Genomic DNA, 14,326 nt, shown 5'->3' with positions numbered 1-14,326 from the left:
GAGCGCGTCCTGAGGGGGGGAACGGAAAGAAAACAAATAACGCTGTTAATTGTTAAATTAACCCGCTGGTAGAGCAGGGACAGGGCCCAGCCCGCCCCCAGGCGCTGCGGCACAGCGACCCGTGGGGTGACCTGAGCCTCCCACCGGCACCAATGTCCGCGCCGGCCGTGCCGTTCGCCCCCCTCAGGGACGCGAGCTCCTGCTGCCACCGGCACCGAAACACTTAACACAAGCTCTCATCAGAAGGAAGTAAAGAACAACGAACAGCCTTCAAGATGTTTTTTATTGTTGAATGGACAACTTTGCTACAATTCGTTTCCCCTTCTAAGGGCCTGTGGAGTCGTTGCCGCCTCCCATCCCCATCCTCAGGGAGTGAGGGGGACGCTGCACCGGTCGTGGAGTATCGAGCTGGACTAAAGATGCCCCCGGCGCGGATGGCGGTAGAAAGCCAGTCAAAGTGTACAGTCTTTCCCTTTGTGAAATGAACAGGACAGTTCTCTGCAACACAGCTCTCCCCCTCCTCTGCCACCGTTGGCTTCCTCTGCCCAGCACCAGCTGCACGGAAGACGGTCTGGGGCAAAATTTTCAAAGCGTTAACATCTTTTCGATAAACACAGGCACTTAGTCCCGTGTCCACAAAGGCAGCAAGGCTCTAAGGCCACCCCCCATTTCAAGAGGACAGCAGATGCCTCGAAGCCATTGTGGACCTGGGCCTTAAGAGCTTAATCTCATACAGCAGCTGATACGAATTAGGAGTCCTAGGCACTTCTGAAAATTTTACCTCAGTTAATCCTGGCCAGGGAAACCAAAGCCCTGAAGTTACTAGAATCTATTAAGGCAGAGTTCAAAATGGTTCTGTCCCACTCTTCCCCTAAAGTACAGTTTCTGTCTTTGTACCTTAGGGATAAAAAACCAATCATTGCATTTGGAAGCACTTAAAGTGATTCTGAAACACTGACACCCTCGTGGCAGTGATGGTGGTCACGTTTGCTCATTGAGCACCGAGCAGGAAGGGACTCAGCCCTGACTGGACACGTGGATTACAGCAAAACATTACAAAGTACAGTCAGTGAGGAAATGAGGTCCCCGTGGCAGATTCGCCAGTCTGACTTTAATCAAACCTTCCATCCAAGGTGGAAGAGAATTCACACTTTAGCAAAAACACTAACCAGCACACCACTTCTGGATTCAGTCTGTATTTGGACAAAAGTCAACAAGAAAACGATGGACAGAACTTTCCTAATTCACACATCTCTGGATGAAGTTCAGCACCCTTGAGTTAGCAAAGGCAGAAGGTGAAAGAAGTTGCTAGAGAGCTGGATCCTGTGACCTGTGTGCAGAGCTCAGGTCAGTAGGAAGCCAGAATGCTCAGCAGGAAGAAGCCTCAGCTCTGCTTTGTTAATATTTGATAGTACAATAAAGATAATAAATGACTTTAAAAATAAGCTACATTGCAGCATGGAATTCACAACAGCTTCTGCTGTTGAATCGCTGCCAAGAAGTGGGATGGTTTTGCTGTGAGTTGTGTGTGAATTAGTAAAGTTCCACTTCACAGACAGACAATTTAAAAAAAAAATAATTAAAAAAAAAATCAAACTGTGCAAGTCTTGGAAGAGACCGAGTCGTATCCTCAGTTGGTGCAAAATAAGCAGAACTCCACTGATTTTTGTGCTACTTCACTGACCCCAGCTGTGAACCCTGATTCCTTGTAGAAACCTAGTAAACCAGTCAAGAGCTGCCTGCTGAAATGCATCCTTAACATACAAACATCACAAATGTGTAATTAAAGTGGAGCAGAGCTTCCCACTGTATGATCCCTACCAAAAATAAGAAGTGTGGCCCCAAACCTGCTCAGAGCAGGACTGACACGTGGCAAGCAAGGTGCATTTTTAAGGAGTTACAGAATAAGACTGAAATTGGTACCCAAATAACCTTTTTTAAATAAACTGGCCCAAAATTATCCTCTAATATTTTAAGATAGCTCAATTTTTCCAAAGTGAATATAACTTTCAAAAACAACACTGATTAAAAAAGATGTTCAATGATACCTTAAAAAATACCCAGAATATCAAATTAATTCCAGTCCAGCATTATAATTAGTTAAGAATACCTCCCGAAAATTATAACCTCACAAAAAAACGTGGGTACTGAAGTTAAAAGCATCAGAAACGTTATGTACTTGAAAATACCACCGATCTTTTAACATTTAAAAACAAATCAGAACATTCTTTGGAATCACCAAGTTATTAAAACCTGTGAGTTTCTCTACAGTCTCCACACTGTCTTTTCAAATGAGTCTGTGTACAGATTCAGTCTCTGAGCAGTTCAAGATCCACTGTTGGAAAACAGAGTCTCTGACCAGCAGGAGGCTACATTAAACAGGAAAACATTGGCATTCTGTTTTTAGTACTGACTTCTGCCAAAAATAGAGACTTTCGAGCACAAGACAGCACGGCCCTGTTTTAGGAGATACTTATTTTCTCTTCTTTTCTAAAATGCATTGTACGTGTACTTCCAGTGCAAACTTTTTCAGCACTTGTGACAGGCGAGAAGGAAAGGGGGAAGAAGAGACACTCCCCTCTGCTCTTCAGAGGAACCAACAGCCACAGCACGCTGACCTAGCAGCTCTCCTTACTGCTGAAACCAGCTCCCATTGCTGGCAACTGGAAATAGCTTATTAAAGATTTCGGTTTTAAGATAAACAGATTAACAGGTTAGCATGAAATCTGGCCGTGGCTATGGTTCTATGTGCATAAAGACTGGTTAGAGATGCTTTCCCCTTTCAGTATTGGTTGGTGTTCACTGAAAACAAGTCTGTGGCATTTCTCCACGTGTGTCATGAAATGTGAGAGATCTGTCTGACTCGGGTTTGTATTTCCTGTCGACACAAAGGGCAGGTCTCCAGTTGCAAGGCACACTCCATGCACAGGTCACTGAAGGAGAAGAAAAAGAGAGTCAGTTAAAGCCTGCACTTACAGCATGAAGAACTGAACAACAACAGAATAATATACAAGCACTAAGCAGTTTAATCAGCCTGCCAGAGACAAACAGCCAAGTTAAGTATTTCAGTGTGGAGACTGGATATTGCAAGTCAGGTGTTGGGGATCTGTCTGCAGGCTTTGAGAGGAGCTCCTGCTGCTCAGCACCTCCCAGACCTGCAGCTGGTCAGGATCACACTTGCCCATGTTCATTAATCTCAGCACTCACTCTGGTCTGGACAGCAGCAGCCCACTTACTGACAAACACACCAGGCACATCTCTTTTTAACCTTCCAGCATTTAGACCCATGGCAAGACTCCTTCCATGAGTGCTCTAAAAACCCTAAGGAACTGGACTTAACTGGATTAATTTCCTGCTTGAAGGTAGGAAAGTGCTATTATGGTATAACTCGTACTGCTGTCCCATTTTTAGCTTTTAGAGGATTTTGTGACTTGAAACAATCCATTTGTTGAACATTCGATGACTATTTGAGTATATTATGAATTTTCTGCTCTCCTCATGTGATCTGGATTTCACAGCATCTCTACCAAGCACTAATCAGAAAAGCCTTTGACACCAGGGAATTAAGATTTGGTAGCTCAGGGGCAGCACACATACTTGTAGCCACAGTACTTCCCCAAACACACACACAATTAGGGATTACATCTGCTCAGGTCTAGGGTGAGGGGAATGGTGGGAATACTGTGCTTAACCCTACTTGTCACATCCTTAAAAGAAGGGTAGGTTATTTCCTTTATGCTGGGGAGTCAATCAAGATGAGCAGGGACTGCTCATCTAAGCTGAATGTCACACACACATTTTCCCATTTCTTTGGGTTTGGGTTGTTTTTTAAGGTTTTACCTGTGTCCACACGGCCTGAGTTCTGTGTCTGCTACCTCATCACAGCAAAGTGTGCAGCAGTTCTCTCGGATGCTCACTTGCTTCAACAAAGCCAGGCGCCTGTGTCTGAGGAGAGAGAGAGAGAAACCCCCCCAAACACATTAGTTTGAATCAAAGCAATAGATTCAAAACTATTCCAAGTATTGCATCAAGGCCAACAAAACACTTGCCTGTGCTACAGCACACTGCTGATAAACATCGATCACCACTTCCCACCAAAAAAGGCTGAGCACCCCCAGAGATGTGCAAAACAGTCTTTGATTCCCTATTCTGGTCTGTCAGGAAGGGACAAAGAGAAATAACAATTCTTCTAGTTACCACAGCTGAACGCTTCAAAAAATTGTTCTTGTACAATTTATGTACAAGGAAAAGTACATTGTCCTGGGTACTTTTAGGACTTAAGAAAAAAAACCCCAATAAACCTCACAAACCCACGTATCAAAAAAACTCAGAAACCCTACAATGCTCTAACACAGTTCAGAAGAATAAAAATTGAAAATAAAATCAACAGCCCGGTATGGCAACAGCCACAAGGGAGAGTAAACAGATAAAAATCCCCCATTTGATTAAATAAGACATTTCACATTTTAGTTGCACTAAATTCAGCACAACTCAACGTGAGTTTATGTTAAATCCTGTCATGGATAATTAGGGTCAACTTGTATGGGCCCTTGGCCTTATTTCCTATCACTTTAAAGATGATCAAAGCTATCTTTTTTAGGATTGGCTTATTGTTTCCAAGCAGTGCAGGCTGTAGGGGAGGGATGAGCTTTGTTTACACAAAGAACAGCAGTGTCCAACCTTGAATGGAGCCTTTCAGTGCTATCGCGTATTAAATAGTCTGTAACACAGGAGGCCAAGTTTTACCAGTCAGGCATCAACAGGAAACCAGTTTCCCCCAGTTTGTTTCTCATCTTTTGGCCCAATTGTGCAGCAGGTAGTGTTTGAAACACTGCAAGAGCAGTGCCAGGACGACATCAATAACAACCACATCTGATCAACAGTGAGAAACTGCACAGCCCCCATCTAACATGGGACACCACTGAGACAGAAGAACATTTAATTTGAAAAGGGAGATGAACAAAATTGTACCTAAGAGATCATCTTAAGGATTAAATCAGACTCTCACTTAAAGCACCTGCAGTCACAAGCAGGAGTAATTTATTCTGGCTGTATGTAAGCACAAAATGGGCTTGCAAGTTGCCTTTTGATTTTCTCTGCATAAATACAATACCCCAAACCTCCAACTTTGCCAACCTGTGACTCCAATCCAGGAGTATTTGTTTTCTTTTCTTTTTAAACCCTACGATACTGAAGTACCTCAAGTGCACTTGATTGAAGAGCTTGATAATTCAAAACCAGTCTCCAAATTTCACTACAGCCAGGGGTACCCCCTCCAACAGCCTTAACTCCCACTTAATTAGCTGCAACCTAAGATTATTTCAACCACATACATCAGCACCAGTCCAAGGACCATCTTCAGACAGGAAATCCAGGGTACACCACATCCCAGATTACACTGTATACTGTTACTGTTTGTGTTCCAGGAAGTTATTTAATGACTAATAACTGAAACCAGACAAAACCCAGGCAATTTATTAGTTTTCATTCCTGCCAGAAATTTGTTAAAGAAAAATGTACCCAAACCCGTTTCTATCTGGCTTGGTTTATATTTAGATGGGAAAACAGTTCTAAATTTGAATGACCTTTGTCAGTACTATCATTCATAAGTAGGGAAATTTTCATCTGGCTCAAAAAAGAAGGAAAAATTCAAAACTTATAATCATTCAGTACCTCCATGCTGCCAAATCACAAATCAGGTCAATTTTAAATATGACATATTTTTTTAATTAAGACTATACCTCCTCAACCAAAGCTCATCCTTCTTAGATGGCAGGAGATACTTCTACTAAAAACAGCTTACTGTGTGGTACTAATTAATTTTAATTTAGCTTAATATTAAAAAAAAATAAATTTAATTTCATGGATTTTGGTTGCACATCTCCTGCCCTACTCATGAAATTGCACTGGAGCAAAGGGAAAGGGACCCATGAAAGCATGACCCCATAAAAAATTAACTTTGCTTAGTACAACACAAGACTCTGCAACTCAGAAGTGAAGCATTTTATTTCTCTGCATGCAAACACACAAAACCAAACAGGAGGATTACCTGGGCAAAATGATTTTCTCTTCTGCTGTCAGAAAGGCATAATCATTGAAGGTACTAAACTTCATGGATGGTGGGTACTTGAAGGGTTTTGCCCCGAAGTTGAACTCACATTGCTGATAGGACATGAAACTGGCTGCAGCAAAAAAGCCAGACCTGCAACATGATGAACAGGTATTTTAGAATGACTTAAATAACAGTAGAGCTTTCCAGACATGTTACTACTATTACCATACAGAAATACACCCTGAGACAAAGAGACAAGTTCCTTCAATACCAGAGTTTTGCAGCTAACTGGGAGAACATCCAGTTTTGGCTGCACGTCCCTTGTTTAGTTCTCAGCTGCTGAATTTATCCGAGTTTCCTACTGACTCAGCCCATAAAGGCTGCCTACTCTGCAACCAGGATTAGTCACACTTACACTAGGAGCAGATACATATCTCTGAATTCCCACAACCTCCTTGCACTGATCAGCTCAGGTATTTTCTTCAGAAGTGGAAAAAAGGATTTTTCTTCCAAACAACTGCTGCTGGCAGAGTTGTGAGGAGCAGCACCAGTGCAAGGGACACCTCCATGGTCTCTGTTCCTTCAGGTTTGTCTGAGCAGGCACAAAGTTGAGGAACTTGAAGCTCTTGTACATTTGTGAGGGACCTGTGCAGGAGGAGTCCAGGTCTGAGCTTCTCAGCTTCTCAGCACAACACCCACCTGCCTGTGCAGGATTAGCTCAGGACAGCTGCCTTTTCATCACAGCCACACAGACAGCTCGTAAAAACACAGCTACTGCCTCTTTCAAATTTATTTACTCAAGGGCCCAAGTTCAGTAATACCCTAAGTTCTAACAAGTACTTGAATATATAAATTACATGCTCAAAGAACACAGCACTGCAAGCTGAATAGACAAGATACTCTGCAACTCTTTAAACTGAACTACTCTTCGCCTCTTGGACACAGTAGGATTAATTTACAAAGTACTGTAATGTTTAATTAAGCTACACAGGAATCTGCTTTATCAAGTATTACACCAGCTTATGTTTTCAGAACTAAAAGGCTGAACTCCCCTGTGAGAGTTGGAGGAGGCAGCCACGTGTTAATTTTTACAGGAGTTTGGAAAATAAACCTAACACCTTTCTGTAAGGCTGCCAAGAGATGTCCTCCCCTGAATACTCAATGTGCTACTCCAGGAGCTGTCCCCAGGGAATGGCAATCAATCAATCAATATGTGCTCTTCAGCATTTACAGGACTGAGGCTTTATCTTTTAAAAGAAAAATTCCTCAAGCACCAGAAAATTGCTCATCTTTGCTACAGCCTCATTCCACTCTAATGCTGTGCTAATTTGCACAGTAGAAAACATCACGTTGAACCTACCTTTGGAAAGTCCAAAGTATTTATTTTGCACCCTGAAATCCACCTGTAAAATTATATCCTTCTTGCTTTCTAAGCAACTTTCAACTGGGAAACCTGCATAATGATGGCTTCAGGTAAGTAAATATGAATTTACATCTCAAATTAGAAGCTCTTCATGTAATTAAAACAATTATCCATAGAGGTCATGTCCTTCCAAATGAGCATATACTTACACAGCAGATGAAAATACTTGCTTCTCAGCAGGAAGCTGGTTTCCATTTAAATAGAAGATCATTTGCTTTTCTTGCAAGTCTAGTAGAAATCCTATTGTGTCTCCTTACATGCAAAACAAAGACAATTTAAAGATTTCACTTCTGTTAAATGCCAGCAGCTGAAACAGTTATTGTTTCAAATATCACAAATGTCACTATGAGTTGTCTCACTTAAAAGGAACTGTTTGCAAAAGCACAAAGGAAGAAAACATTGATACAGAAATTAAAAAAAAAAAAAAACACCCAAGAGAAAATAGTAAAAAAATAAAGTATTTTAGTCTGCCAGAGCATTAATACTACACAGTTATAGAAGTATTGCAGAGTATTTGCCAAAGCCAGAAGAAAGCTGCACTCTGTCACTCCTTGGCTATTTTACCCCTGTTGGAAGATAGACTTTAGCAAGTGTGTGTTCTGGGGATAAATTTCCAATATGCTTGTGCTATTTATTTTTTTTAAGAGGTGTTTTAATTTAGCCATCCTTGGGAGAAAACTCTAATAGAAGAGAAGGCGGCACAGTTCACACAAGCATGGCATGCACAGGCTCCTACCAAGATTTCAAAGCTGAGATCAAGAACAGAACTTTGCTGTCCAAGTAGTTATCCAAGAATTTAAAGTAAGCAAGACAGTGCAACTCCTCCTTAAAAAAAAAAAAAAAAAAGTCTAATTGAGAAATCAGGGTTTTTTTCCCCTTCTCTACAATAACTCTTTGAACCCAGAAAGGAAGATTTCAGCCTTGTTTTGTAGGGCCACAAACATCTGGAAAAAAAGTCTTATGACTAAAAATCTTATGATTAAATGTCCAGCCACGTTAATTGGTGCTGTGGTTTGTACTCTGCCTTTGAAAAGAAAAACTACTTAAGCAACAAGATTCTCTTTACACAAACTGGGGAGCAAGACTGTAGTGCCCACTTTGCACATTCAGACCACTGTTAAAGACACAATAATTCTTAAACCTTTAGGATCATCGGGATTAGGGACAGCTCTGTTCACACACACTAACAGACACCTGCAAGAGTACAAAAAAAAAATCCTGTGCAGAAATCCAGTCAGGATAAACAGAAGATGGGCTGAATACCTTCCTTCCAGCAGGGATGGGAATGTGGTTTGCTTCTGGCATTGTACCAGATCAGCTGCCGGCAGCCATCGTAGGCACAGGAGTATTCGTCGTCCCCGATGCCATAACCTTCCTTTAGAGAGAGAGCAAAACATTTCAGTCTGCAGCCTTTCCTCACTCAGAACAGCTTATTTTATTCACCTAAACCACTCATCTAAGAACAGGAAGGGTTTCTCCCACTTCCATCAGGGTAATGCTTTTTGTTCTTTTTTTTCTTTTTCAAACTAGTCATAGTTTCATTTTCACAGCAAAAAGGAATTTGTTGGGGTGAGGAGGAGGGGAGAAGTGAATATTGTTTCCAAAGTGTTTTCCATTCTCTGTGACCTCAAGTCACTCCTGCCTGTTAAAATATTTAATCATCAGAAGGTCAGTACCCAAATAGCCATGTTAAAGTTTTGCATCTTAAAAGGTCACCACAGAATCATAACCACTCTCTTATCTTGAAGTCCCAGTACCAAACTTGCAGTACCTTCCCCCACAAGATACCCACGTGCCACCAGAACCTACAGCACACAAAGAACAAACCCACAGCCCTTTCACTGAATTTATTGCATTTTGTGTCCTTTTCAGTGCCAGCCTCCCTCAAACTGTGAAAACATTATCAAGTGATAAGGCCCAAGGCAAAACACAAAACTAAGAGTTTCAGAGTGGGAGAAAAAGAAAAATCTGTCATGTAGCAGAGGCCAAACATGAATCTCAAAAGCATTATGGAAGGTAAGTAACTTCCTCATGCTCAGCATGATTTGTCTGGAGTGCAAATACCAGACAGCATCTGATTACACAAGCCTCCCATGTCCCAAATTAAAGCTAAGCCCAGCTAATGGGTGTTTAATGTCATATTTAGGACTAGTCTTTTTGTTACACATGCTGTAAATAAAGAGCATATGGCTTCTGAGGCCTGTGTTTGTGACATACCCAGATGATATCCTTGTATTTCAGGGACACACACCTGATGAACTCAAATAACAGTTGCATTTAGCCACCAGCAAAACAGCTGCAGCAACAGAAAAATCATCCTGCTCAGAGATGCAACATCTCCCATTTTCATACCTTGTACAGGATGCGCTCACAGAAAAATGCACCTACACCAAGCTCCTTAACAGTAAGTGGAGGGAAAAAAAAATCTTTTAAGCCTCTTAGCAGCCTAAAGGCAGACACATGGCCCTTTATTTCCAACAGTTTCTGTTACACTCAGTGTCTACAAGGCCTGTGCTCAGCACAGGTCTGCATTGTATTTTTGTTTGGTTGGAGTTTTTCTTTTCTGTGTGGTTTACTTTTTTTTTAATTTAAATTTAAATCACCTTTTCATTCCATGCTAGAAATGTGGGACTGATCTTTGGATGTGATACAGAGATATGTGCATCAGCAGAGGACAATGTTATTTACATGAATAATTAGAAGAAATGGAGCAAGACCTCTGAACTCACAGGAATACTTAATTTAAGTGGTGAAAAAAGCTACTCCTCCATTCCTCTTGGGTTTCTCACCACTGGTGTCTGTTTAATCTCCTTGATGTATTTCTCCCCTACCCCCCACCATCAATATTTGCTCACATGTATGTATTTAGCTTCTGCATTTGCCTCAGCTGTAGAATGACTTTTTCTATAATAATCAGAAATGAGCAGTTTTAACTGCTTACTCTACATTAAATATATAATTCTTCTTCTAAATTAAATTTCAAGTAGGGACAGAAACCCGTAAAATTACAAAAATAAAGAAGGGCTGTAGGTGCATTTTTTACTCAAGCTCAGCCAGTAGAAGAGTCAACCTAAAATCCCAGTGCTGTCTTTCCATTCTCAGCAGTAGGTGAGGCCAAACATGACTTTTAGTCCTAAAATTCTAGCTTGCACTTCAATGGTCGTTTGGAAGGTTGATAATATGAAAAATTAACTCTAAGCTGAAGTAGACGAGTTTTTGGGTAGTCATTGTTATGCTTTCTTACTGTTGTGAAAATACTGAAGCAAATTATGCCACAGCATACACAGTCTGTAACACCCATACAGAGCTACCACCAAGATTTAAGAAGAAACAAGTCCCAGTTACATCTCTGTGATGATTGGCTATGTTTGGACTTCATGTGCACATGGCACATTTTGCTTTAATAGCAGCAAGTACATAATCTTAAAAGTAAATAGTAGGAAGAAGGATACTTAGAATTAAGAATGAGACACAAAGTTATCTGGATGAGAAGGACAGCAAAGAAAACTATAAAATATGTCAGTGCACTTGTTCTGTACTATCAGAATAAAGGCAAAGGGGTAAAGGGTTTAATCCTTTTGTAATCCTTATTTTTAATTTATAAGAAGCTTTCACATGCCCAAACTGTACCATACTGCTGCTCCCAGCAGACCAGATGATACCATGCTATCCCAGAGTCAATTTAAATAAGTTCTTTCCCTTATGAAAGTTAATTTAACAGGAAAGCATGTCAAAGAGGGCTGCTTGGTGACCTGTGTAAGAGTGCATGATGAACTGCTGGTTCCTACTGACTTACTGTTTACTTACAAAAACAGACAGTAACCACTGTTATCTAAAGAATTTCCAAGAAGAGACTAAGCCACAAGAAATAAGTTCCCTGTAGCTTCCAGACAACAGCAGGCAGATAACAAGCTGTCACTGTTAGCAGCTCTGCAGGACTTGTGTGAACAGTGTCAGTCTGTAGCAATGACAACACAAGATTTCTCTTGTGCCACCAAATTCAACAAAAACAGCTTCATGGAAGCACAGAAAAACTGAAGGACACAACCAAGCGCTCAGTCACCACCACAGAATAACCAACCAGAGCTATTTTCACAGGTGTTGCAAGTAGAAAAATACTGATGTTACATCATCAGCTCCATGAAATTTCGTGTACTCACATGGTTGAGAAATTTACTGTCTTTGGTGGCCCATCCTATTTGCATCACTCCCGAAGTGATGACTGTGACTTCATAGTACCAGACCCCGGAATCGACGCAGAACGTGCACCGGACGCTTTCGAAGGACGAGGCGTCACATCGAGCCTACCAAAAACCAAACCAAAAACTCAGCTTCTGCAAAATGAGCACTCCAGAGAGCCTCTTTTCACCCCTGGATCGAGTTTCTTGCGTGTAAGGATACACCAACATAATTTTAGAGGCACTTCAGACAAAGTGACCTCTCTTTATAGCAGTAATTATCACAAAAACTAGTGAGTAGGCAAGACTGAAAATTGTCTGGTGGTTAAGCCACAGGAAAAAGGAAAAGTAGGAGGTTGACAAAGTCAATTTAAAGATTTAAAGACTAAGACAACCAAGACAGGAAGACTTAAATCACTGGTTTATTAGCTGACTTCTGATATGAAGGACAAGGAGGTATTCAATGTTAAGTCATGAAAATTCATCTCTAAGTAGTCAAGCAAGTTTTTAGAAGGAGTTACAGAGGGGGGAAAAAAACCCCACATGGCTGAGACAAAAATCTGATGCTCTTTTCAAGGCTAAACAGCATAAACAGTAGAATTATACTTTGTGTAATTTTAATCAAAATGAGTGAAAAGCCAGCTGACTCAAGCATCCTCCTTGTTTCTCTGAAGTTCTGGGGCACAGATATAGGCATTACTTAATTTGAATGTTTCTACAACTGAGATCAGGGTAGTGATGTTACAACCCTCCTGATGACAAAGCAAATTTTCCTGTATAAAGCTGGCAGAGAACTTGGATTAATTCTAGGAAAAAAATCACTGGAGCGAGTGGCGAACAAAATAGTTGAAACCTGCCTTTTTCTTCAGACTTTTTCAGGTTGAAAACATGAAAACAAATATCCTACCTCTAATCCATGTGGTGAGATCTTCAGGTATTCACTGACATCGTTACTGTTCAGCATAGCCCTAATGTTGGTCAAGTCAACCTTCTCATATGTAAACTGCCTGCCTTCTTTTAAAACTGAAAAATAAAACCAGTTTTAATGATTGCTGCAGCAAAACTTGATTTGAAGCATTTCACACAGTGACAGTCAATCTCTCTACGATCCAGGTAATTTTTGGCATAACTGAATGAAGGATTAACATTTTGCCTGCATGAAAACAGCTTCCAGTGCACTGTGTGTTAAATATCCTGCGTGACCTGTACCTCTGACTAGAGCTCCCACAGTCTAATTGCTATTTCAGGAAACCCACAGGCAAATGGAAGGCATCCAAGTTCACACCAAGGTGCCACTGTTTCAGGACTTACCATTGTATTGGTATATTCAGCTGGGCAGAGTTTTTCCTGATTCATCACAGCAGAAAAGATTTGGGGATGGGAAGAAGGGGGAAAATAAGGACTTAAAGTTTTGTATCCTCTCATTTCCAGGTAGGTGATGAACTTAAACTGAGCCAAAGTAGCTCTGTCTCCCTGCTTCCCCTTTCCACATGGAAGGATCAGAAGCATTTATCCTGCCAGGTGTCAAACTGCTGACACACACATGTTAATTTACAAATCAAAGATCCTATCTTCACACATCCCAAACTTGCTACAACACTTGTACAGACATTTATTAAACACAACTGACACTGGCACATGAAGCCCAACAGACCTTTTACACAAATTTATCTAAAAGGCATTAGAAACTATAAGGTTCTCAAGAGTTGCTGCACCCTTGAAATCACAACTAAACGAGCAAATTTGATGACAGCTATGTCCATCTTTTGGATGACTAACAAAAAGTGCTTTGTCAAACACTTTTCAGTTTTGATCATAAGACCATATCTTAAATTTAGAAAGTCTTTAAGGATTCTTTGAGCCTGTGCACCACTGGGGTGTGACCACAGCAGTGACAGCCACCAGGACTTGTCAGCAATCCAGCTGTTCCACAGAGACAGAGCTGCTCTACTGAGCCACTCAGCACATTTGCTGAAACGTGGGTTGCAGGACATTGGTGCAAAGAAGAATTTTCACTGCAGCTCCAACTTGCAGAGTACACACCACTTCCTTCCAAAAACATTTTCCTTGCCAAAATTTCCTTTGCATGCAATTAGACTGGATAAATTTGTTGGGTTTTTTTTCACTTTTGTTTTCTTTTTCAAGGAGATATTACAAATGCAGCCAGGTATAGTAAGTGCTTACATAAAACAAACACAAAGCAGTCTTCCATTCTCTTTGGAGAAGTGCTTAATGTTAAATGAATCCATCCCTTTGTTATACCTACACAGATTGTCTAAACTCCACTGGGCACAGAATCCAACCTGGCGTTTTAAGTAGTCTGGATTATCTGTCCATTTCTCAAGCAAGATCAGTTGGTCACTGATGCACGATTCAGAAACTGTCATTTTATTTTCACCTGCAATTTAAGAGCAAAAAGAATAATTGCTAGGGACAAATTTAGTTAAAAATAGTAAACATCCTACACATGCAGTAGAACCCTCCACACACATTTAAACCTGACTATTACAAATAACACAAAATTCTTTCCCCAAGCAGATGTGAAATTACCTTCACTCAGATTTACCACTTCTCAGCACAGAGCTGCACCATCAAGAGACAGATCACAGCTTTTCTCCATCTCTCCAGTACAGATTTATTTCTTTTCAAGTAACAAAGGTCTCATGTTGTAAG

The 14,326-nt window shown here is 40.9% G+C and overlaps 1 protein-coding gene across 4 annotated transcripts in view; it reads right to left on the bottom strand.

The window, feature by feature from the left end:
• Nucleotides 1–265: 265 nt before the first annotated feature.
• RSPRY1 (ring finger and SPRY domain containing 1) overlaps nt 266–14,326 on the bottom strand; it is a 38,202-nt gene continuing 24,141 nt past the window's right edge. For all 4 annotated transcript variants that reach the window (XM_027685276.1, XM_027685280.1, XM_027685278.1 and 1 more), the window contains 8 exons: nt 13,920–14,051; nt 12,561–12,676; nt 11,636–11,779; nt 8,739–8,850; nt 7,625–7,727; nt 6,050–6,202; nt 3,841–3,945; nt 266–2,933 (listed from right to left, as the gene is read on the bottom strand). In XM_027685276.1, the coding sequence (XP_027541077.1) occupies nt 2,837–2,933; nt 3,841–3,945; nt 6,050–6,202; nt 7,625–7,727; nt 8,739–8,850; nt 11,636–11,779; nt 12,561–12,676; nt 13,920–14,051 (962 nt within the window). In that variant the 3' untranslated portion in view covers nt 266–2,836. The remainder of the gene's footprint in view (nt 2,934–3,840; nt 3,946–6,049; nt 6,203–7,624; nt 7,728–8,738; nt 8,851–11,635; nt 11,780–12,560; nt 12,677–13,919; nt 14,052–14,326) is intronic.

The sequence above is a fragment of the Neopelma chrysocephalum genome, unplaced genomic scaffold (genome assembly GCF_003984885.1).
Source record: "Neopelma chrysocephalum unplaced genomic scaffold, ASM398488v2 Primary Assembly neopelma1_68b, whole genome shotgun sequence".
NCBI lineage: Eukaryota > Metazoa > Chordata > Aves > Passeriformes > Pipridae > Neopelma > Neopelma chrysocephalum.
The sequence above is the reverse complement of the archived record's forward strand: the minus strand, read 5'-3'. Positions and strand labels throughout refer to the sequence as shown.